We start from the raw sequence: 26,745 nt of genomic DNA on the forward strand, positions 1-26,745 counted from the left end.
ATTGTTGGGCCCAAAATGATTTCTGCAAACAAAACATAGTTTGTTAACCAGCTACAACCCACAAATAGCTTATGGCTATTAGCTTATGAAGTTTCACTTATTTAAACCATGGCTTGTGATGAACTCTGAACCATGGCTTAGCCCTGGCTTGTTTAAGCTCTTGTCTGCCCTGAAACAGAGGTGCCTGGCAAGAGCAGCCTGAAAATGAAACCACTCTCAAGACCGGCAAAATGAGCAGCAGAGGAAAAAAAACAGAACAGGAAAATAACGCCACAGTTTGTTTGTTTGTCTGTAAGAGATTTCATGGCTAAAGCAACAAACCAATATTAACATAAACCATTAGCATTACATGCAAATGCAACAATTATAATGCAAGCATACAAAAGCCTCATTAGATAGATGTAATTCCCTGGGATGCTAGTTTTCTACGTGCGGACAATTATTTTGTAAGGAGGAGGTTTATGTCCTCATCTGCAATTTCTGAGAACTACACAAAAGTCATTAGAAATAGCCCTATGCTACAAAAAGATTATAAAACCTTACTCCCAAAAATCAAACCAACTGAACTCTACTCTTCCTGCCCTTGTACATGGAGTATTAAACTCCACTCTCAGCAGACTTTAAAACATACTTGATCAAACAAATCCAGACTGTGAACATGCCCAACTATGGAAGTTACATTATTTAATGGAAGTAACCACAAGCATAGTGTAAAACTACACAATTTCAAGCACACAAATGGAAAGCCAATAAAGAGCTGGTTTTCTCTTCCCTTCTTTTCTCATACCAACAGAACTGCTAAAATAAGATCCCCAGCATCACCTTAAAAGCTGAAAAAAGCTGAAAAACAAACCCACTACAAAAACTGAAAAACAAACCCATTGTACCTACCCCATAATCAAAGACAACAGAAACATCAGCAGTTCAGTTACTTTAACTAATTTCTACAAAGATTTTTCAGAATTCAAGCAGCTTCACCCAAAATCAGAGTATCAAAGCTCTCATTTTTCCTCTGCAGTCTATAATTATTAAAAAAAAACGTAATCACTTTTTTTAAAAACTCTCACAGTTTTACATTATTTCATCTGCAACCTTGCAAAATCCACACAAGTCAGAACTGTTTACTAACTTGGAGCATGACCAAACCAATGAAATGTTACAACAAGGAAAATGTTGAAATGTGTACTGACCACGGAGTCCATGGCACACTACTTCTGAAACAGATGGGAACTTTCAATCACAGTTTATGATGTAGCATGCAGAAAAGGGGTCTACAAATTTTGTTTGGTAGCCAAGCTAAAAAAAATGATTGCCAAGTCCACTCCTGCCTTTGTTGGCTGCACAGCGCCCAACAAAGCCTCCCACCACTCCCTTTTCTGAAGTAAAAGGAGCTGGGGAGCTTGCTGTGTTGGCCACTGCACGGCCAAGACATTCCGGGCACCTCAGGCACACAGTGGCCAAGGAAACCACCGCCATACTTTCCTGCTCCAAAGCAGGGTGTGTGTGTGTCAGTTTTGCCCTGAGGAGCCAAGGTACTCCAGGCAGCTCAGCAACTCAGAACCCCAACAATCCCCAGCCTTCTTCCCAATCTTGAAGCTGGGGAGGGAGGCAAAGATCACCATGCAATTTCCAGGATAATACGTAGGCTACAGGTGGGGAGGAAAGCTGGAGGTTATCACATTCAATAGAGGATGGCAACACACTTACCATGGTGGAGCAAAACTGTAGATGTGGGGAGGGGAATGTGCTAGTCAAAGGGGTTGCTTGGGGGTGGGGGAGCCAACCATTCTACTGGGTATTCGTAAAAGTAACTATGGCAAACATGAATGCTAGCAAACTGCACCATGCAAACCACAGTGAGGCCAGATGAACAAGGGCTACAGGGGGATTGCACCCTCTCCCTCCCAAGCATAACACCATCGAAAGGGGAAGACCCCACACATCAGCCAGCAGCAGGGAGCCTTTGTCTCCCATCTTTGGCTAAAAGAACTCTGCTGCAATGGCCAGTTGCCCTGGGAATACCAAAGTGAGGGGAAGGTGGACACTAGGTAGTTCTTTAAATTGTTTTATGTGTCATAAGCTGCTTTGGGCAGATTTGATTAAAAAAAATGGTACAAATCTTACAAATAAATAAATGACACATTAATTTAGGGTACTGCTACTGGGTAAAACTAGTATATGAATGACATAAAAATGTATGCAGATTGTCCATTTTACACACAAAAAAACTGCATGATCAACATCTTTCTATTTATAACTTGCAGCAGGCCTTAACTTTAATGCATCCGTACCGGAGACGGCAATGAGTGTTTGCACATGCAAGCCAGAGAATCCTTAGTGCTCCAGATTACATCATCACCACTCCCCTCTTAACCCTACGCCCCCAGCATTCAGGCTGCTTACAACCTCCACGTAAAACACAGTGACCAATTGGGAGCTCTTCCATCCACAAAACAGTGCAGTAATTCTCAGGCTTTCAGCTTTTTTCACTTGAATGAAATAAAAACCCCTTTCAGAAAAACAATTACAATCCTCCCCCTCCCTGTTTTCCCTCCTCCTTGGGCACACTATGGGACTTCTCTGTGCACGCAAAAGCCTTTCAAGGGGTGATTAATATGCAAAGACAGACTGCTTTTTTGGAGCATGTAAAGAACTACCAACAAGCATTTCTTTAAAAAAAAAAAATTAAAGCTCAGGTTTCTTCAATTATTCCTAGTCTTTCTTTTCATGCATAAGATCTTTCAATAACACCAAACATTTGGGCCAATTTGCCAATAGTTTGTAAACAAATCCAAATTAGCTTATTATGTTTACATTTAGTCTTTTTTTTACACCCAAACAATGAAAACCCTGGGATAGTTAATCCACCCAAACAAAAATGTAATCCATAATATTTGGAAACTGCAAGTAAGTGCATTTAAACATCAATATGTTAATGGGGATTGTTTATGAAAGTCTGATGATTTCTTCAAAGAGTTTTATGGTTACTAAACACAGGACAATAGTAGTGATTTTAATAGCATGCATCACACAAGTGAAGGCATTTCAGAAAATTATTGTTTAGGATGATAACTTAGGCTTTCAACAACAGATGTGAGAAATGAGAAAACTGACTCAGAAGCAAGGACTTTCTAAAAAAAATTATTAAGAGATTTTTCCTTGTCACCTTTTCAACATTGTTTCATCTGGGCATCCAAGCCCAGCCCCTTCCATGCTATGAATTTTGTACTTCAAATACAAATTGCTCAAAGCAACCCTGACCCTTGGGTCTGAATGTGTTCATTGCCAACTCACATCTCATTCTAAACCCTTCTGAAAATCTACACCTGTTTTCTCATCAAACATGCTGGTTTTTGGCGTGAAAACCCAAATTAAGTTGCACGTTAGAATTCTGAGCCCACAGGTTAAGGATTCACAATATATTTCCAATTGCACATCAGGATAGATCATATAAGTTCCAGCACCCACAAGGATTTCAGAAGCAGCTTAAGTTTTCAGACTTCAATTTCTCAAGCCGTGAACGAGATCCAAGAATATGCCCCAGAAACCTGTATCCATCAAGAATTTATTTTTACTCAAAAAGCAAAGGTTGTACATAAAACTGATTGCGTGTTGTTTACAAAAACAAACAACATTTTGATGGCATAAAACAAACAATAAGAACATTAGAAGAACAACCCTGATCTGACCAAACCAAGTCTCATGTAGTCCAATACTCTATTTCCAACAAATCAGATAGTTTTGGAAGCCCACAAGCAGAACATGAAAGGGCTGGCCTCCCCCTATTGCATCCTCCTGTCAGCTAGTATACCAAGGTATGCTGCACCTGCACACTGATGTCCCATTTAGCCATTACAACTAACAGCACTGATAGACATCCTCCATGAGCACCAAGGAATAACAAGCCTGAAGCACATATTTCATACAACCAATGCCAGCAAATCTCTTTAGAACAGACATTTCCAACCACAGTGCCTCTCCTCTTTGGGACAAGCAAATCAAAAGAAAGCATATGCTTTAATGTACCATAGCCAAAGGTTTTACAGGGGGAAAAGATGACCCTACTGATTGCTAGCATTAAAAGACTTGAGCCTCTGCTTTTTGGCCCAATGAAGACAAATAGAAGGCTGTAAAGGGATGAACTTGAGCTCTTGGCAACTGTTCAAAACCCCCACTACCCTTTAGGAACCCCATCTCTACATATAAAGTTCTAGTTCTGTTTATTTTATCCAAAGGATGTAAATTGGTCATGTGCTAATAAAACTCAATGCACTGTCAATTTTCATTTTTTCCCATGCCAGCAAATAAAAATGCAATACACAAAACTTAAAACATCAGCACATTTTAGCAAGACAATAGAAAACAAACAGATTGTATTCACCCAGATTAATAGCAGTGAAATCCCAATGGGGATATTCTTGGATCATCCTTTTACTATGAATTAAAACCCACAATTGCCAGATGTTATTCTTTTCTATATTTTTTAAGTGCAGTGTAAAAATATTCTTATCCAGTCCCTTTCAAAAGAACACCATTACAAAAGACGCTATCTATTTTCAAACCACTACTTAATAAGAGAATCACTGCTTGCCAGTTGCTCTGTCTTCCAAGGATTTTATTTCAATTGTGTTTTGAAGGCTCATGTGTCAGCAAACTGGCTCCTGTCCCAAAAGTCTTTAAAACTCAAACAGCCCTGTGGGATGAGTAGCAGAGAAGTGATTGGCCTTTCAAATGTTCATTCAATGATCTATGAAAATAACTGCATGCAGAATTTGGGGTTGGGAGCTTCTCCTTTGGACTACTACTCAGATTGCTGAAACTGGTGCCCAATTAAGCCAGGACATCCCACTCAACCCCTCTTCTCACATTACAGTTTTACAGCTCTCTACAGCTGCCTCATTTCTGCATGAGATCCAGCACAGAACCAGCAGGAAATCTAAGATCTGCCTGGTGCTACATTGCAATCTGTCCCTAATATTTTCAAATCTGTTTTTGTACTAGATTTTTCTCAATACCATCCTTCAGATCATCACAGGAGAAAGAAACTGCAGGTGCAAATAAAGAGATGATCCATTTCTCAGAATTTACGTTTAGGTCAAAGAAAGTGGGAGGGGGCAGAACTGCTACTGAAGTTTAATATTAAAGCTGTGAATTCCAGTAAGTTTTGAATGAGTTATTTGTATACCACTGATACTCTGTTACTGATAGCCTGGGGGTGAGTAAATGCATCACAGCTAAATCTCTGATGAACTGAAAAATAAAAGCCAGCTGAACTGATCTTGAAATCTAGCACTTTTAAAAACCATGTTTGTTGCCATGCTGGAATACTTGTGCTTTCAAATTAAGTCAAGGATCAGAGTTCATTATATGCCAGGGGTTCTCCATCTTTTTCACAATTAGGCCTCCCTGAGAGAAGAAATAGGGGCCGCGGTGGCTTAGTGGTTAAGACGCTGAACTGCAGACTGGAAGGTCGGCAGGTCAGCAGTTCGAGACCCAAGTGCCGCGTGATGGAGTGAGCTCCCGTCTTCAGTCCCAGCTTTTGCCAACCTAGCAGTTCGAAAGCAAGAAACTGCAAGTAGATAAATAGGTACCACCTCGGCGGGAAAGGTAACAGCGTTCCGTGCACTCGGTGTTCAGTCATGCCGGCCACATGACCACAGAAGCGTCTTCGGACAGCGCTGGCTCTTCGGCTTAGAACGGGGATGAGCACCGCACCCTAGAGTCGGACACGACTGGTTGGGGACACCTTTACCTTTACCTTTTTTTTAAAAGAAGAAATAATCTAAGCAAGCCTCCCTGTAAAATAGTTTGTATTTATTTGGGGACACCCTTTTCTTATTTGCACCCTTTTCTTATTCTACTCTGGATGAAACGTGATCAACTGTCACAAACACCAAAAACACCTGGAAAGAGTCAAGGAAAAGTTCCTGCCTTCACTGAACTCTTTGGGAAGACTTTGAGAATCACTGTTCTCAGACTTGAACCTAGGGATGGGAGAGAATTCCGCCACGGATCTCGGTGAGGCCGAATGCCAGTGCATTTGGCCCCCCGAAATCCGTGGCGGAACAGCCTGCCATCCCCCCACCCCCCTGCGGATCCCCTCCGGGACGAGACTTACCTGGGGCGGATCTTCCAGGCGGTGGCGGCAGCTGGTCTTCCGACCAGCTGCCGCTGCCGCCATTTGCAGTGTTGTTGTTTTTTACAGAGACGTGATAGGTTATGTAATTTCTACATAGCCTAAAACGTCTGGGTAAAAAAAAAAAAAAAGCATACGCAAATGGCGGCGGCTACAGCCGCCACCATTTGCGTTCCTTATTTTGGGCCGTCTTAGTCTACGTAAATATTTACGTAGACTAAGGCGGCGAAAATAAGGGGAATGCAAATAGCGTACACGGTTTTTTGTTGTTGTTTTTTCCCAGAGCCCTCCGTGGCCGGGTTGATGTTTTCATTGAACTTTCCACAAAACCCCAAGATCTCCTTCCTGATCAGCCACCACCAGTTCAGAGCTGCACTTCTAGTCACTTTTTTTTATTATTATTTTCACATTATCATGTGGCACTGTGGGTGCATTATTGCATAGGCCAGGGCAGCCTTGCCTTCTTTGGTCACAGTACTCGCACAAAACAACAGCAAAATTCATTTCTCAAGAGGACTGGGGTATTTTTTTCAGTTGTTGGATGGGGGAAGGAATTCAGCAGACGGGAATGCCAGTGAAGGCCACCAAAGTAAAGCTGGACAATTCTCAGAAGTACCCTGTAGGGTGGCCACTACCTCAACCCAAAGACATGAAATGGCCACAATTATCCTGAAAACTGCCCACAAAACAGAAATGGACATAACAAAAATTTCCTCATACTTCACAGATTGAAACCATCACCAGAGAAAGCTGTAAGAAAAATAAGGCTTAAGCACACTGAGAGAGCTGATCTAGTAAACTTCTTATCAGAAACTTGATCTCTATTATGTCTACAATATATTCAGTTCAACTAATCCAAGATGGAGTGAGCATTAAGTTTAATGTGTCTGGCTTATTACCTGTGTGCTAGCTGTCCCATGGTTGGTGAGAATGATAAAAGGGAATACTTGGGGATAACTGATTCACAATAGCAGTTTCACATATTTCAGTAATTCTCATTTTGTTGATTTTTCATCAGCTCTAGTCCAGAGGCACTGCACAGGAGCCATTTAAAATCTATTTTGAAAACCAAAATGTTAAAATATTGGGTTTTCCTGCACCTGAGTGTTTAGGACAGGAGTACAGAAATTCAGGCCTGGGGGCCAAAACCAGCTCTCCAGGGGGGGAAGGGATCTCCCCCTTTTCCCCAACCACAGACTGGTGATTTCCTGTTTTTGTACAATTTTTCCACATTCTAGAAGGCTGTAATGCCTCTCCTAAAGCTCAGTTACTGGCAGTAAAAGCTTTAAGCTAAAATATGCTGGTATTTTGGCCCTGCCTTTTGCCATGCCTCTTTTGCCACCACTGGAATGCAGGCCCCAAGAGATTCTCCAAAATGGAATTTGGCTCTCAGGCTGAAAGAGGTTCAACAACCCTGGTTTAGGAGATCTTTAGCCTTCTATAAATAGGAACTGGGATTTAAGGGCACATAGGAGAGTATGGAGGGTCGGAAGGATTCTACACAGCTTAGTCTCTGTCATCGTGACCCCATTATAACTGTTCAATATTATCACACAATTCAGTTATATGAAGCAATGATCCCCAAACTGGGTGGGATATGGATAGCAGATGCAGCCTGCTAATCCCACCGACATTACTGCCGAAAGTAGGCAGGGTTATTTATGCTGGTAGTCACTGCCCTGTCCATTCCCAGCAGAAATATGAGTATACTACACAGAGTTTGGCTGAAAGCCATTGATGTGACTTTCCCTTTGACTCTTGCCCTAGATTTCTACCTCTCCAAGAGGTTGATGCTACTTCACAGGGTTTTGTTTGGGGGTTTGTTGGGGGGGGGGGAATAATTGCTGTCTAGCTGCAATCATTACATGAGAATCATAAGATCTGAACTCAACCTTAATCTTTCGCTGTCAGTCCTAGAGTTCCTATATACAAAATCTGGACCGTAAATAAAAAATAAATTATTTCATTATGCAATATCTTATCTATTATCTTATCTATTCTTTCTTTGGGTGCAAATTCTGACCTCTGCACTATAAACTGTAAAGCAAATATCTACTGATAGATGGATATAGATATTTAAAGTTCCAACACCTAGCAGTGGTTTTGTGAGACAGTTATAAATGTAGTATATTAAAAGCATTTAAAAACCTGCCATTTGGCACTCAGGGTAACATCAAAAGGCAAAGCTAATAATGAGCAGCTGCAAAAGAGAAGCAGCGCTTCAACACTGCAAACAGGAAAATGCATAATAGCACCATTGCCAACCCTAACTCATTTACATCACTTTGCATTAGCAATGGCTTTAAGGTTTGGCACTGTGCTTTCTCAAACAAAGGGACCAGAACCGCTGCAAAACTGACCTTCAAATGTTACTGCTATGAGTTTAATAACGTCTAACAAAAGATATGCATGTCTGGGCAAGGATTTCCTCCTTTCGAAGCTGTCAGGCACAATCCAGTGGGAATCTCTGCACAAGTCTCACTCCAATGAATGAGAGATCCTGCTCTCCAAACTGAAAACCTTTGCAGACATGCGCAAAACAACCTCAAGGAAGACTGAATAGAGATGCCTGGGAGATACAGTTCCTTTCAGAGCCAGACTTTGAATAATCCAAAACATTTCTAATGCTTTATGCTTCCCCTAGCCCAAAGATACTCATCTTCACGCATAAGTGTCTTTTCCCTAACTCTCCACTTTTTTATCATGACACAGATAAAGAGAAAACAACATTTTTAAGGTCTGAACGCCTTGTAAGTGGTCAAATCAATGTTACTGAAGTACAGTTGCTGAAACTTTAATCTACATTCACTTGTGTACTCCATGTCTGTATCAATACACTATGAATCCTCATCTCTCTCAATTTAACTATTGTTCACATAATATCAATAATCGGTGATCAAAGTACATTTCAACCTAGGCACCGACCTCAATCTCTTTGGGAGACAGCTCCAGTCTTACACTGTGCTTTGCAAAAGTTTCAAGTTACTAAGCACTATCATCAACATTTAGGTCAACTGACAAGTCATCATCATCTTAACAATAAAGGTATACAAAAAACATAGATGCACAAAGTTATTTGTATTCATTACCTCATTTATTTTAACAGCCTTGCAAGGTAATTCATAATTATACTTGATTTCCCAGTTGGGAACCAAGGAAGAGAATAAACGTTTTAGCACAGGCCACTCAGTAAATCTCCAGCAAAGGAGATCGTTACCTTGTCGTGGTGCTGGAGCTTGAGCACCTCAATGACGCCATGAGCTAAATCGTGAAGGGACACCCAAAGCGGGAAGGTCATGGCAGAGAGGTCAGACTAAATACGATCCCTGGGGAAGGTAACAGCAACCCACCCCAGTATTCTTGCCATGAAAACTGAATGGATCAGTACAACCAGAGATATGTCGGTATACCATCGGAAGATGGGACTCCCAGGTCGGAAGATGGTCAAAATGCTACTGGGGAGGAACAGAGGATAAGTTCAACTAGCCCCAGATGTGATGACGTAGCTAGCTCAAAGCCGAAAGGACGACTAGCGGCCGACAGTGCTGGTGATGAACGACGAATCTGATGTTCTAAAAATCAACGCACCACAGGAACCTGGAATGTAAGATCTATGAGCCAGGGCAAATTGGTTGTGGTTATTGGGGAGATGGCAAGATTAAATATAGACATTTTGGGTGTCAGTGAACTGAAATGGACTGGAATGGGCCACTTCACATCAGATGACCACCGGATCTACTACTGTGGACAAGAGGACCACAGAAGAAATGAAGTAACCTTCATAATTAATAATAAAGTGGCTAAAGCAGTGCTTGGATACAATCCAAAAAATGACAGAATGATCTCAATTCAAATTCAGGGTAAGCCATTTAACATCACAGTAATCCAAATATATGCCCCAACCACAGATGCTGAAGAAGCAGAAGTAGATCAGTTCTATGAGGATCTGCAGCACCTACTGGATAATATGCCAAAAAGAGATGTTATTTTCATTACAGGAGACTGGAATGCTAAGGTGGGTAGTCAAACGACACCTGGAATTACAGGCAAGCATCGTCTGGGAGTACAAAATGAAGCGGGACATAGGCTGATAGAATTTTGTCAAGACAACTCACTGTGCATAACAAACACTCTCTTCCAACAACCTAAAAGACAACTTTATACATGGACTTCACCAGATGGTTGACACCAAAATCAGATTGACTACATCCTTTGTAGCCAAAGGTGGCGGACATCTATACAGTCGGTAAAAACAAGACCTGGAGCTGACTGTAGTTCAGATCACGAACTTCTTATTGCACAAGTTATAATCAGACTAAAGAGAACAGGGAAGACCCACAGATCAGTTCGATATGAGCTCACTAATACTCCTAATGCATATGCAGTGGAGGTGAAGAAAGATTTAAGGGACTAGATTTAGTAGATATGATCCCAGAAGAACTATGGACAGAAGTCCACACATTGTTCAGGCGGCAACGAGAAACGTCCCAAAGAAAAAGAAAACCAAGAAGGCAAGATGGCTGTCTGCTGAGACACTGGAAGTAGCCCAAGAAAGAAGGAAAGCAAAAGGCAAGTGATAGGGGCAGATATGCCCAATTAAATGCAAAATTCCAGAGATTAGCCAGAAGATGTAAGGAATTATTTTTAAACAATCAATGCGCAGAAGTGGAAGAAGATAATAGAATAGGAAGGACAAGAGACCTCTTCCAGAAAATTAGAAACATCGGAGGTAAATTCCAGGCAAAAATGGGTATGATCAAAAACAAAGATGGCAAGGACCTAACAGAAGCAGAAGAGATCAAGAAAAGGTGGCAAGAATATATGGAAGATCTGTGAAGGATAATAATATTGGGGATAGATTTGACGGTGTGGTCAGTGAGCTAGAGCCAGACATCCTGAAGGGTGAGGTTGAATGGGCCTTAAGAAGCATTGCTAATAACAAGGCAGCAGAAGACGACAGTATCCCAGCTGAACTGTTTAAAATCTTGCAAGATGATGCCGTCAAGGTGATGCATGCCATATGCCAGCAAATTTGGAAAACACAAGAATGGCCAACAGATTGGAAAAAATCAACTGATATCCCCATACCAAAAAAGGGAAACACTAAAGAATGTTCAAACTATCGAACAGTGGCACTTATTTCACATGCCAGTAAGGTAATGCTCAAGATCTTGCAAGGTAGACTCCAGCAATTCATTGAATGAGAATTGCCAGATGTACAAGCTGGGTTTAGAAAAGGCAGAGGAACTAGAGACCAAATTGCCAATATCTGCTGGATAATGGAGAAAGCCAGGGAGTTTCAGAAAAACATCTATCTGTTTTATTGACTATTCTAAAGCCTTTGACTGTGTGGATCATAACAAATTGTGGCAAGTTCTTGGTGGGATGGGGATACCAAATCATCTTGTCTGCCTCCTGAGGAATCCGTATAACGACCAAGTAGCAACGGTAAGAAAAGACCACAGAACAACGGACTGGTTTAAGATTGGGAAAGGAGTATGGCAGGGTTGTATACATTCACCCTGCCTATTCAACCTGTACGCAGAACACATCATGCGACATGCTGGGCTTGATGAAGCCAAGGCTGGAGTTAAAATCGCTGGAAGAAACATTAACAATCTCAGATATGCAGATGATACCACTTTGATGGCTGAAAGCAAGGAGGAGCTGAGGAACCTCATGACGAAGGTGAAAGAAGAAAGTGCAAAAGCTGAGTTGCAGTTCAACCTCAAAAAAACCAAGATTATGGCAACCAGCTTGACTGATAACTGGCAAAGAGAGGGAGAAAACGTGGAGGCAGTGACAGACTTTGTATTTCTAGATGCAAAGATTACTGCAGACACTGACTGCGGCCAGGAAATCAGAAGATGTTTACTTCTTGGGAGGAGAGCAATGACAAATCTTGATAAAATAGTTAAGAGCAGAGACATCACACTGACAACAAAGGTCCACATAGTTAAAGCAATGGTATTCCCCGTAGTAACCTATGGCTGCGAGAGCTGGACCATACGGAAGGCTGAGCGAAGGAAGATAGATGCTTTTGAACCGTGGTGTTGGAGGAAAATTCTGAGAGTGCCTTGGACTGCAAGAAGATCAAACCAGTCCATACTCCAGGAAATAAAGCCAGACTGCTCACTTGAGTGAATGATATGAAAGGCAAAACTGAAGTACTTTGGCCACATCATGAGAAGACAGGATACCCTGGAGAAGATGCTGCTGCTAGGGAAAGTGGAAGGCAAAAGGAAGAGGGGCCGACCAAGGGCAAGATGGATGGATGATATTCTGGATGTGATGGAATCGACCTTGGGGGAGCTGGGGGTGGCGACGGCCGACAGGAAGCTCTGGCGTGGGCTGGTCCATGAAGTCACGAAGAGTCGGAAGCGACTGAATGAATAAACAACAACTCAGTCAATCCATGATTCTCTGCACAGAGATAATTAGGGTTGGCGGAGAATTTCTCCCCGAAACTTCGGGGGGCCGAGCGCCAACGTGTTCGGCCCCCCGAACAAGTTTCGGGGAGAAATTCTCCGCCCCCCCACACCCCCCCCGGGACAGGACTTACCTTTGGCGAATGTCCCTCCCAGCGGCGGGTCCGGCCGGCGGTTCGGCGGGTCTTCATCAGGGGCGGGGGCGGCAGCCGATCTTTCGACCGGCTGCCGCCGCCGCCATTCCAATAAAAGAAAAAAAAAAACGCCCCCGTGATAGGCTACGTGACGATTAACGTAGCCTATCACGGCTGACTTTGCAGATCTAGCCGTGATTGGCTACGTTAATCGTCACGTAGCCTATCACGGGGGCTTTTTTTTTTTTTTAACTTTTTAGTTCGCAGCCGGGCGAGGCGAGGCGCCTCCTCCCCGGCCTGAATTTCGGCCGGGCGAGGCGGGAAGCCTCCCCCCCCCCGGCCTGAACTTCGTGGGGGGAGCAGCAAAGCGCCTCCCCCCCACCGCGAAAAGCTTCGAGGACAGGTAAGGGACTTCCGTGCACCCCTAGAGATAATACTTCCATGTTTAGTCTACATATACCAAAGGGAAGAAGACAAGATACCAAACACCACTTCTCCTTGCGTGGTTCTTGGTCAGCACTGGCCACCATTGCCTGGGTGGCGGGGGGTGATAAAGTGGGTATCTGGGGATGATTCCAGATACCCACTTTATCTTCTCCCCCCACCCCCCAATAAATGATAAGCATTACCAGGTTGCAGTACTTCATTGCACTCAGGGAAAGCTCATTGTGACAGAATTAAAGAAATCCTGCTACTGCATGCAAAGATATCTGGAGGCATTATCTCTCACTGACAATCAGATAAATAGCATGCATAGTGTACATACCACCAAGAGTGGTCGTCCCCAAATGGATTACAGAAGACTGAAAAAATATTTTGAATTCTTAGGAGCCAGTATTGAATTTTTAGGCACCAGCCTTTTGCAGGAAAATATTTTTAAAATCCCTTTGCCCCCCCCCCCACCAAATTAGAAGCCTAGGTGAACAGATGCCTTGGATTTCTCCAATTCTGTCTATGTACACATTCCAGGAGTTCTGTAACATTTGCCTCAATGGAACACAAGTCAGACCAGAATTCTGTCATTCACGTTTGAATTCTCTGTAAAAATGTTCTTCACAAAATAATACTTCAAAAGCTACAAGCACTCCAATAAAACAAGGGAGAGAGAAAAAAAACCCTTACATTTACTTCAAACGTCTTCAGTGATCAATAAAACAAGGGATGGCATTCTCTTTAAATCACGAAATATAATGTGGTTTTTGTCCTATTCGACTGCTGTTTGTTGTTCCCTCCAGACTGATGGTAGCAGGTGCAGTTTCTCCTCCTACTCCCTCCACCGCCATCAACTGTTTCTGGTCTCCTGCCACCCAACCCATGCAAATCCATGACATGAAAATGTGCATGAAATCCATGTCTTCTTTTAACAGTATGGAGCCAATCTTTACTTTCTCCCAAATGCAAAAGGTGCAATATCTGTTTGGAGGTCAGCCAGAAAAACATGAAGGCATTTTGCAACTGGAATACAGCCACAGTCCTTGAAAGATTTAAAATACTGAAATTCATTAAATTAACATTAAAGTAAGTGCCCCTTAAATAAAATCAACTGGTCAAAACTGAGATCCTCAAGACTGCATGTCAGTATGTGCAAGGATACAGAAAGCTGTCTTATTATTTAAGAAATTGTATAGTTCTTAGCATGAGCACACCAGAAGAGGAGCCATCTGCTGTATATATAAATTTAGGCCTGCATTATAAAAGGAACATTGTTTTAATCTGAGAAGTACATTAGGGTGTCACTATCCCTGGACACAGAAATGTAAACAAAAGGGAAGGTGATTTTGAAAGATGTGTTTGGGGGAGAGGGGTATGAGATAAACCTTTGTTCCTACCCCACCGGGTGATCACAGCTGAGACAGAGTTCTACTAAAGGCTCCTCCACCATCCCTCTGTATCTATCTCATTTCTGCCTTAACTTATGCTACTGTAAATAGGAGATAGTTTTATTTATGGGCATAATATGGTTGATGGAACTCTTGCTCACCATTCTGCCTTTCTTTTCCTCACCACTCCCCACACTTCAAGGGGTTTAAGGTGTAACACATTAAAGCAAGCCCCTTGTTCTCTAAGCAGAAATTTGCTTCTCAACACCATGGCAATTTGATTTCCACTTTTTAATACCTTTAACTGGCTTCCCCCATTTTATGTTGGTTGAAACAACTCCTGTAGACTAGTACAGATCTTCCAGACACCTGGACAATCACTATTATCCTTAGCAGTACTACTGCATAAAACATCCTTGTCCCTTGAAGTACAGTTCACATCACAAGGGATACATTGTGCATGCAGTGATAAAATTCAGCAACAAGGCTGGTATTTGGTGATGGTAGTGTAATGTGGCAGGCTTATTTGCTTAGACAATAAATCATAATGTACAGCCCAAGCCTGTGTATGTGTTTACTTATATGTAAGTCTCACAATACCACTCTTCAGGCATTATGCCTCTCACACAATGAGGGGCAAAATGAGTATGAGCATGCTAGCTCTGCCCCCTATATTGGTCCACTGTGCCCATCCCTGATGCCCTCCATGTCTTGAGAAGGCGGACGTCTCCCAGAGAGAGACATCTCTACTCAGGGAGGCTCTTCACACAATTTAGAACCTTGATCTTCCAGGGTTCTAAATTGTGTGGGCCTTCTCCATGAATAGAGAAGTCTCCCTGTTGCAGAAGTTCACCTTCCCAATACATGGAAAGTGAAGAGGCCAGTCACGAAGACACAAAAGAGAAGGTGGGACCAACAGGCCCATCCCCACTCTCCCCTTAATGCAATGGTAATCCAGGGCATGGGGAGAGAACACATAAACATGGCTTGTATTTAATTTGGTTTATTGTCAGATAAGTGTTCATAGCAGTTCAGCCAGAAATACAATTTGGAAAAATAATGAATTATAAACCCTACTCAGACATTAACAGCAACTGAGAAATGGATGTATTAAAATGTGTAAGCACCTGCAGTACTTGAGGGTCAAGGATGAACAACAACAGGTAAATAACTCATATTTGTCATGAAGGGCTGGTTTAGCAGTATTTATAAGGAAGATTGCCAACAGCAGACATATAGGAGGCAACAGCCAACTGTGGTTTGTCAAGAGAGAAATCTCAAGAGCAAAATCATTTAAGACATGGGTGGGTAACTTGTGGCCCTCCAGATGTTTCAGCCTTCAACTCCCATCATCTCTTACAATTGAATATGCTGGCTAGGGCCAAAGGGAGTTGTAAGCCAAACATCTATACAGCCACAGGGATTTATATAATAGGATGAGACCCATCCTGTTAGGATGTGCCAACTGACAAACATTATTATTATTATTATTATTATTATTATTATTATTAAATTTATTAATCACCCATCTGGCTGGTCACCCAGCCACTCTGGGCGATGTACAACATACAATAAAACAGTTTAAAACAATAAAATTCTACAATAAAAACATTTTCTAAAATACTCTAACCCACCCCAAACATGAAGGTAGTCTGGCACAGTATGGGCCAGTTCACATGATCACAGCAGCCCCATGGCTTATTTAAACCATGGGGAGTTGTGGCATCTGCCAAGCATGCTTTGGAATATTTAAACCACAGTGGGTGGTCGCCGCAGCTTATCGTGATTCCTCAACCTAGCAAGGGTTGAGACATCACACATGGGTTGCTTTTGGGTTGTGGATGGTTTGTCAACCACAGCAACAACTCGCGAGGTTCAGACATCACGATAAACTGCGGTGACCGACCAACTCAGCTTGAACTAGGTCAATGACAACAACGGGTTAGGTTAGATGTGATTTTACTTGTAAGACTAGATGCCTAGGAAATAGTTTTAGATAAAATCCAAACAGTGTTGGCACCTAAGAATTTTTAACATATTTTTTCCAGCCCAAATGAGGGCCAAAGACTGACTACACTAATGCTGGTGGATGACAGTCACTAGACGTGTTGATTTCCAGGTATCAATGCCAACAGCTTGAAAAGTACGACAGAAGAGGAGATTTTGCAGGAGGAGATAGAGGTAAGTAGGTATGAAGCAGATGTACATATAAGCATGATCTCTTGCTCTATCTGTAACAAATAGTATCACTTCTACATGTAGAGTTTCTCCACACAAACTGCATATGAGGGGTAAAATACAAATTGTACACAAACATACGACAATGAATAGATCAAAATTCCACCTCTTTGCCATGCTGATGTTGGGTAAAACATGCAAGTATGCCAATGGATTAATAATCTGTGTTAAGTGATTTTGAGTGCACATCAGTGTCTTTGGGAATGTAGTGCTTGTCTGGGACTGTCATAAAGAGCTCATAGTACTGGCTGTGTGAAGCAATCTCATAGAGGTGGGGATTAGCATTGGATGAGGTATGATGTAGTATACGGCAAAGATGGAGTGGCTGGGTAATCCTTGTGAGTTTTCAGATATATATATATATATATATATATTAGTTGTTTGAGTTAGCGTTGCAGTTTTGTTTATGGCAGAGGTGTATTATCAGATCTGTAAGTTACCATCAGATTTTGATGTGGCAGTGTTTTTGAGAAGGTATGTGACATCTCAACAGTGGCTGCTTACCACTGTGACAATGTCTGATAGTTGCATTGACTGGGCATGGCGTCGCAGTAATATTGGGCGCAGTAGTTGAAAACCTCAGCAAAGAACTAGTGTGGACTGGACAAGGAGCAATGAATTCAACTTTTAACAAAATAATAAATTGTTCATGGAAGCTTTAGTTTAGACTAAGACTCTACCATCCGGGAGTTTCATAATGGATGTGTCCAGTATAGTTTCAGTCTAGGGAGCACTTGACTAAATAAACCCATGATGAGTTACCTTCCAATTTGGGTATACTGTACATTACAAGATCACTGAGGGATGTTAAGGGGTAATTAATCTGGATTAAGTGATGTCTAATCAAAGCTATGGTTTTCCCAGTAGTAATGTATGGCTGTGACAGCTGGACTATAAGGAAGGCTGAGCGCCGAAGAATCGATGCTTTCGAACTGTGGTGCTGGAGAAGACTCTTACGAGTCCCCTGGACTGCAAGGAGGTCACATCAGTCAATCCTAAAGGAAATCAACCCTGAGTGCTCCTTGGAAGGATAGATACTGAAGCTGAAGCCGAAATATTTTGGCCACCTGATGTGAAGAGAAAACTCTCTGGAAAAGACCCTGAAGCTGGGAAAGACAGAAGGCAAAAGGAGAAGGGGACGGCAGAGGATGAGATGGCTAGATAGCATCACCGATGCAATGAAGATGAACTTGAGCACGCTCCGGGAGAGAGCGCAGGACAGGAAGGCCTGGCGTGCTATGGTCCATGGGGTCACGAAGAGTCGGACACGACTGAATGACTGAACAACAACAAGTGATGTTGTACATATACCACGCTGCTGTGCTTACAGCTAGCCATGGTTGAACGCTGTTTACACTAGCCATGGTAAAATATGGATTCCCCCCACAACACACACACACTCACTGCATATGCGTGGATGAAGTGGGAATTTAATCCCATGTAAATGAATATGGATGTAGAGGTATTCGTTTATCTCAGGATAATTCATACATCTAACTAGGCTGGGTTGTTGTTGCAATGAAAGATTCATATTTGCAAGGCCCCGCATCCAGACCAGGCAGGGCAATTCTATCTATGTAGAGCAGGGGTAGCTAATGTGGTGCCCAAACGCATCTATGTGCCCCTGGGCACCTTTCTTGGCATGCACCAAGGTGCCCTACCGCTCCCACTTTTTCTTTTAATCTCTCCTCCTCCATTATCTTACCAGCAGCTGGGGTTGCTGTGAAATTGGTTTCTGTTGGTGCTGAAAACTGTGGGTTCAAAGGAGTTCAGTGTGTCCAGGCTCAAACCCCACCTCCTCCTTGTACTGTTCTTTGGGCACGTTACTTGTCCTCCACCATGCTTCTCACGGTGGCTATTTTCTGGTGGTGCCCAGGACAGTTTCTCAAATTGCCAAATGTGCCCGTGGCCCAAAAAGGTTGCCGAACGCTGATGTACAGTTTCAGTACACTACGCATCACCCACGGATGATGAGGTGCACAGTGTAGCTACTGCGAAGTCTCTCATACTTAGTGCAAGTGATGGTGTTGAAGAGGGGTACTGGCCTTGGCACATGGAGGGTGAGGTCACCATGACTGTGGGTGCAGCACTACTTGATAGTACATTTAATGTTTGTGAATGGCCCAGAGAGCTTCAGCTATTGGGCGGTATAAAAATGTAACAAACAGATAAATAAATGTAGGACCCTCAGTAGTGGAGGAGCCAGGCCGGGAACTTTGCTTTCTACGGCAATTATGATGAGCAGCAGGGGCAGAGCGTGACAAGGGCGTGTGTGAGCCACCTCACTGGGCCATGGCCATAAGTAACTATAACAAAGAAGCCCCGTCTTTCTGTGCTACCGGTGATGGGGGGCCCCTCAGGTGAGACCCTGTTTCCATGCGGCGTTCCTCACAGCACCAGGTACGGCGGCGGCCGAGGAACGTTTCTCCTGCGTGCCATTTACGGCAGCGCTGCGGGGATTTCCACGACAAACGACGCCTCGCGCCAAGCGAGATGGGCGCGAGGGGCTCCCCGCGACGCCGGGCGCCCGAGTGGGATTCTGGCCCGCCTCCTCCTCGGCCTGTGGGGCCTCCAGAAACGGCATTTTCCGGGGAGGGGGCGCAAGGGAAGGATGTCCTGAGGGGAAACTAGCGCCGCGCAACCCCCCCCCCCCGGGGTGCCAGGCGTGGCATGACGGGCGGGGAGATCTGAACCGTGGCAGAAGGCCAGCGAGGGCGAGCCTCATGTTCTGCGACACGTTCGCGGCCCCCGGGCGTCGGGGCTGAGGGGGGCTCGGCCCACCCCTCGGGCCGCGCAGGGCAGCCGCTGAGGCGAAGATGCCCCCTCAGGCACGACGGGGAGGGGGGGGCCGCCGGGGCGGGGCGGGGCTGCTCCGAACGTTGGGCCGCTCCCTCCCCCGCCCCCCAAAACGAGAGGAATATAAAGAGCGAGCGAAGGGCCCTAACGGCATTTCCCGCTCGGGCTCCGCCGGGCTCTGATTGGCCGAGGCCTCCATCAACAACACCCCTCCCGCCCTCTCACTCGCCCCCCTCTGCCCGGGCACGGACAGGAGCTCGCGCTCGCCCGCCGCCTCCATCGCCGCCAGCAGCAGCAGCAGCAGCAGCGCGCGCGCTCCTTCGATGGCAACGCACGCAGCAGGCGCGCGCAAGCCGTGGGGAGGAAAACCGGGGGAGGGAGAGCAGCGCGCGCGCGTTTTGCACCGGGGTGTTTCCCCCCCCCCGTCCACCTGCGCCCAGATTTTAATCTTATTTCATTCCCCCCGTACCGCCGTCCACACACAAACCACACGCGCAGCCTCCGCTCCACCTGGACCCTTTTGCAACGACGCCCTCGCCGCCGATGTTATTTGGCGAAGGCTCCTTTTGCCCCGCAAGAGCCTTTCTTTGCTAAAATGCAAAACGCCCCTTGCGCTTCTCGACCCCGCAGGCGAGACGCCGACTACCCCCCGCCCAGCGCGCCCCCACCGATTGCAATTTGTACATGTGCGGAAATAATTAATTGAAATAAATCAGAACTGGGGGCGGGGGATTTGCAGTCCGCTTTGCCCGTGTACTGAAGAAATAATCCCAAAAGCTGGGGGAGGGGGGTGAAGAGGAGGGGATGCCCCCCTTCAGCGGCTCACACGGCGGCACCATTAACACATCGCACGCAGCATCCCCTCCCTCCCTTTCCCCTCCTCTCCATTGTCTGCACTTGGCAACAGACGCAAGCCTCAGCATTACGGGGGGGGGGGCTCATCTGCTCTCCCCACTTGCACCTGCCCCCCCCCAACAAAGTGCCATCAAACGTGCCCAAGCCACCTCCCCCCCCAGCCGCATGCCCTTGGTTCACGCCCTCCTCGACCCCCCCCCCTTCCACTTTCTCCTGTCAAATTGCACGGTCTATAGAGCATCTTCCTTTCTCGACTGCCCCCCCCCGCCGCCGCATCCGCGCTCCCCGGCCCCGGTTCAGCCAATCCCTCAATTTTGCATGCTCTTTTGAATGAGAACAATGTTGCCAAGAAGCGGGACAGCATTCAGCGCGCAGCCCTGCGTGTGGGGCGCAGCACAAGGACTCCAGCCACCGCATTCCGAAACGAGACAACAGCCCCCGCTCTCTTCTCCCCCGCCCCATCTCCACAACCCCCGGACCAATTCCACTCCCGGATTTTCGTTCCTTCGTGCTGCCCCCTCCAGAACGCAGTTTTGCAAGCCCTTAGGAGTCTGTCAACCCTCGAGGCGGGCAAAGCCAGAAGAGGAGCGCTTTGCAATTTAAAATAAAGAAAAATAACATCGGCACACTCCGCCTTTCCTCCAACCCCATTGTTTGCGATGAAGATGCTCGAGTTGATTTAGCCCACCGACCTTCGCGGGGGGGGGGGGGTCCTGTTCACCATTAAGGTTTCTTGGGGCAGCACCTCCTAGATCAGCCTTCGAAGCCCGGTGGCTCCTAACACCATCTACACACATACGCAGCAAAAGCATCCCCAAAATGTTTTGTGTTTTCTTTTAAATGCGCGCATGCAAATACGATGGCAAAATTGAGCAGAGGGGAGTGAGAAGCGAAGCGACGATTCTAACCCCAAAGCCACCGAAACTCTGCTTCCCCCACCCCCAAAAAATCACCACCACCACCACCCAGGAATTCTCCAGGCGCACAAATTCCATGCGTGGGGTGGGAGACGCAACGAACATGCACCATCCGGAAAAACACACCAGCCGAGGAGGCGATGCAAAGCCCCCCTTTGGCATTCGAGGAGGCGAACCCGGCTCCATCCTTTGCTGTATACTGCGGTCTGGAAAACAGCATCAGGTCCAGAGGAAGGTGCATTGATTCACCCTCTTTTGCAAACAATAATGTTGGGTTTTTTTAAAAAAAAAAAAAATAGTGTACCTGCAGTCCCGAGGAATAGCAACGTCCAGATGAGATCCTTGCTTTGAAGCATTGTCATCTGCTGGATGGCGAGGAAGTTTCCTTGCATATGTATATATTTTCCCCTTCAGTCGGAACCTGGACGGGTGAAGACAAGAATTTCAGGTGCAAGGCAAGGGGGGGGGGGAGAAAATAAAAAATCCCCCAGAATTGTGTGATATTTTTATTTATTTTTTTGTCCAGCTGCTTCCTAGCTGCTTTCAGGAGCTGATCAGAGAATGAGTGACAGTCCCAGCCTCAGCACACAGGCGCAGCATGAGATCCCTGCGCTGTCCTGGATTTGCTTTGGTGAGGTTGTTGGGAAGGGAGGAGGGGCGCGGCACCTCACAGTATTCTTCCACCCAGACTGGCCACAGAAATAGTACAGTGCAATAAGCATCAAGGAATACTGGAGAGGGAGAGAGGAGGAAAAGCAGATGCAAACGCCTAGAAAAGATGGACTGGCTATTGGAGGATCTGGATTCTTTCCCACTAAAGTAGACTAATGGTTTTTCTCCTTTCCTTTTTTTTTAATCCCCCCTTGTAGATGAATATGCTGGCAATTCAGATACGCATTTTCACAGCAGTTAGAGAAATATCAGTACTATTTCTTTAAGAGGGGGGAGAAAAGTCCAACAGTATTCTTGGAAAAGCTGTTTTGCAAAAGAAAAAAAAGGAGGGGGTATTTTTGAACTGTCCAGTCAGTCTCCAATGCTCTGGCTAGAAATAAAATTAATTATTTCTTTGTATTTATATTTGTTATAACACAGTAAAACCACAGAAACCAAAACAAATCAAACAAACAGTCCCAATAACAATAACAGCAAAAGGTGTCGTTTTGAGACCCAGGCTTGTTTTGAGTTAGGAAAAGTGGTTGTTTAAACAAAAAATTGCTACATTTTGAAAAATGGAAAGGGATGATTATGTCAAAATCCAGCTTCCCACACTTACAGCTGAAAGATCCGATTTGATCAGTAAGCTTGCTCAAGTCTCGTGGGTCCTCAGAAGGAACTGCACCAACTAACTGAGGCCTTGTATGCAAATTTCAAAGCACCTCCCTGTGCTGTAAAAAGTTGTACACGCCCCCCCAAGTGTTTTGAGATGGGTGTGTATCCTCAAGCGTAGTAAGATGCCAACTTCATTAATTTGCTCAGGTATAATAACCGTGGCAGCAGTGAGTTAAAATGCAAGAGAAAGAGCCCTGGATAAATGGGGGCTCTTTGTCTCTCATTGCACCTGAAAGCTGACCACATACATAAGAAGCTGCCTTAGAATCAGACCGTTGGTCCATCTAGCCCAATATTGTCAACGCTGACTGGCAGCTGCCAGGGCTTCAGGCTGGCAGAGGCCAGGGATTGAACTTGGGACGTTTTGCATGCAAAGCAGGTGCTCTACCACTAAGCCATGCCCCCTTACATCCATAATGCCTGTTACATAAGGGGTCCTTAGCAAAACCTAAGCATGTGAGGAAAACAAAGAAGGGAGATGCAATGTCTCCCACACAAAAGAGAATCAGTAAAGAGCAAAGGACTTGTAGTTAGGACAGAGATGACTCAGTCCTAGGCTCAGTTATAACATCCCACAGGTTTAGTAGAAATTATTTGCATAGTTAGGATCAATGGAAGTATATTTGTTTGATATTTGGCATGTCTAAAGGACAGACACCCAATAAAATTAATATGCCACAATTGTAGTTGGTTTTTTGTGTACTTCAGAAAGCAGGATTTCACACACACACACTCAGTGTACAAGTGGATCTTTGGAAGTCACTGCCATAGAATGGCTGTGATAGCCAAACAATAAAACTGAGCCTTAAGGACAAGACCAGCCACATTCATCACTGGGGGTAAATTGGGGAAGCGATGCACTTATTTTCCGAAATGCCAGAAATTGAAGTGGAACTGGAGAACTTTCATCAAACCAGAGGACTGCTTCAAGAAGGGCAGGAGTTACTTGCTGTTTCACGTGAGTAGCCAATAGGATAATTCTCAGCCATGTGTGTGCCCGTGAAAAGTATGAACTGGGCTGAACATAGATGCACCAAACAACAGCCATTTTCACTGTGACAGTAGCAGTGTGTGTGTCCCCCCTGCCCTCCCCCCAGCCACCACAATCATAGGAATCAACGACCCAGTTTGCAGTTAATATACTTCACTCTGTGAAATGTAGATTTGTCCTTTGAAAGCTAGTTTTCAGGTTCAACTTTCCTAATTGCATCTTTCACATAGAAACTGCATTCCATCACATAAGAAGTGTCTTTTAAAATATTACAGCTACTATATGGAGCAACACCAGACAGAAACAATTTTTGATGTTCTCTAGCATATGCTACATACAGCTCTTGTACTGGAAATCAGAGACAGTATGCTGGGGCAAAACAGGCATTCTATTGTCTCAGGAAAGCTGTCTTTTGGGGTGGAAAACATGTAACAACAGTCTGGGAACACAGATAGTCTGCCTATACTGTATTTGCAAGAACACTAATATTTTACTTGCAAATATTATAAGAACCATCCCTGAAAATATAGTACTTAGAAATATAGAAGTCTAGCTCAGCCTTTCTTGGAATTCCTGTTATTCAGAGAGCCACCCATGAGAGGATTTGTGAGGAGATTTGTTGTAGAGGCTCCATAATAAAAGAGTTTTAAAAAAGAAAGAAAGAATGAAAAGGCGTTTGAGGTTGAATTAATTGGAAGAAAAAAGCGATTGTTTTCCACAGGTAAAAGCTTCAGTGTAACCTCATTTTGTCTAAATTACTAGAAAATACTTCAGATGAAAACGCCCCTTTGTCGCAACATGCAACATAATTTGAGCGAGATGATTAACTGTTCTTTCTATTTAAAAGGAGACTTAAAATGCAGGTAATTGTTTGCTTTCTGATTGCCAAAGGAATAGTTGGAACTGCAATATGGCATGTCAGAGAGAGGACCGACAAGTGTAAACCAATTTACACATCTTATTAAATATAATTCTTTCTTTTTTTAAAGTGAAGAAGGAACTGCATAAGTAGGCAAGACAAAACATTTTTATATTTTGAATGAACATTTATCTCCACCCTCTCAAAAAAAAAAAAAAAAAAAGGTATTTAAAGCATGCAAAGGTGAACTATGGATGACAGAATCCTGTTCATTCTGTCCTAAAACATGCCTGGATAAGATCATGGGGTTAGAACCACAGTGACCTTGTCAAACAAGAGTGTGAGAAGCAAGCAATCACGTTTTATAGTGATGTGCAGAAGCCCCCTCTGCTGACATTATATTTGGGACCAATTAGGAGCTTCCTTGGCAAAGTAGGGGTGGGGAGACAAATGACTTTTTCTTCTTTTTAAAGTTCCATGTTGGCTTATAATGTTCGGCACACGCGTATTCTTGCAGTACCACTTGGGAACTGCGCACAATGCCATTGTGAGAAAAAATGGGAAGAGGTATCCGTCACCCCAACCCACTTTCTCTCATGGCATATGTATTTATTTATTTATTACATGTATATCCCATCTTTTTTCCTCCTTAAGGAACCCCGGGCAGCATACACAATCCTCCTCCTGCCCATTTTATCCTCACAACAACAACCCTGTGAGGTAGGTTGGGCTGAGAGTCTGTGACTGGCCCAAAGTCACCCAGTGAGCTTCTCCTGGCTCCCAGTCCAACACACCAATATTATGTCAAGAGACTGAAGTTTCTACCACTGCACACCCTCAAAATTACATTGAGGCAGTAGACTACAAAACCATTAGTACTTCCATATTAAGTAAGGAAACTCAATTTTTAAGGTACTATTACACTAGCATAAATATTACTGAAACTAGCTAGCTGGGTAGTCCAAGGGTAACGGCTTACCAGTTAAGCTTTAGCTTATGCTAGAACATCCAAGACTAGTTACTGCTCACAAATCAGAAAGATATACCTGGAAGTATGAGTGGCTACAGCAACTTTTCTAGTGCTTGCTCATGATATATTAATAACTTGAGAGGCAGTGAGAAGAAAGTTGGTATTGGACCTGGGTCCAAAGTGTATTCTTCCTATGAAGCCATTGTATTCTGTCTGCCGTTCTAACTACACACGTTATTCCTGTGCTAACCAGGATGCCCCAAAACAGCCTTTAACAAAGTACATTTCCAGGTTTAAACACAATTACATTTTTTTTAAAAATGAAGGACTAAAAAGCCTGGCTATATAAAAAGGTCTTTGCTATTACACACATTGGTTCTATTCTACCTGTTGTATTAATTTACTTTGCAACAGCCTTTGTACCAATTTGAATGTTCTTTTGTTTTAAGATATGCTTGGAAAACATAATTGAACTAAAATAAGTTATCAATAGCTCAACATACCCCAGCAGTTTCAGTGTGTGAATGGCGGGCTGTGCATAACATAGTGCCTTACCATGCAATCCTACTCATACCTACTCAGAAGTCTCATTCTGTTCAATGGAACTTACTCCTAGGTAAGTGTGCATGTGATTGCAGTCTGACAATAAAATTCTATACACATTTCCCTAAAAGCAACTCCCATTGTGATCAAAGGAGTTTACTCCCAGGTAAATTACAAGCCTGGCATAGCAGGGAAAGTTGGTATAGGCATGCACCCTGTCTGTTGTGTGTTAGGTGCCTTGGGAAGAGAAATGTCTGGAGAATGGTGCTGCTAACATACTGCCTGGTTCTCATGAGCACTGTGGCTTAAACAACACCGTAGCTTAAGCAGGGTGGCCCGGCGTGTGCCAGGCGCCATTTCCCTAATTTCCTGCCTGGGCACGGCACGGCATGTCATGCGAACCTGGGCGGCATGGTTTGTTTGAGGGGGAAACAACCCTCAAATAACCCATGGCCAGTTGTTGGCTTATTTGAGGGTTATTTCCCCCTCAAACAAGCCATGCCACCCAGGTTTGGACAACACAACAAGCCACGCTTGGGAAGGGAATTAGGCAAATGGCACCTGGCACATGCTACGGCTTAAGAACTGGTGATCACGCATAGCGGGCCACGGTTTGCTTCCAGAAGAGACCAGAGTGGATTCCTTGCTTGAGACAGACAGATCAGGCTTCAGCGAGAAGCAGACCAGGCTAGTAAGGTATATAATCAATATAATATGTACATCTTACTA

The 26,745-nt window shown here is 44.2% G+C and overlaps 1 protein-coding gene across 3 annotated transcripts in view; it reads right to left on the reverse strand.

Annotated features, from left to right (window-relative positions):
- NCAM1 (neural cell adhesion molecule 1) overlaps positions 1-21,906 on the reverse strand; it is a 291,075-nt gene extending 269,169 nt beyond the window's left edge. For 2 of the 3 annotated variants that reach the window (XM_084803473.1, XM_084803475.1), the window contains exon 1: positions 21,629-21,894. In XM_084803473.1, the coding sequence (XP_084659599.1) occupies positions 21,629-21,716 (88 nt within the window). In that variant the 5' untranslated portion in view covers positions 21,717-21,894. Of the gene's footprint in view, positions 1-21,628 lie in introns of all 3 variants that reach the window. The other variant, XM_084803474.1, reaches the window with a different exon arrangement.
- Positions 21,907-26,745: the final 4,839 nt, after the last annotated feature.

Source organism: Heloderma suspectum, chromosome 6 (genome assembly GCF_057233095.1).
Source record: "Heloderma suspectum isolate Gila_16-S chromosome 6, 16-S_ref, whole genome shotgun sequence".
Lineage (NCBI taxonomy): Eukaryota > Metazoa > Chordata > Lepidosauria > Squamata > Helodermatidae > Heloderma > Heloderma suspectum.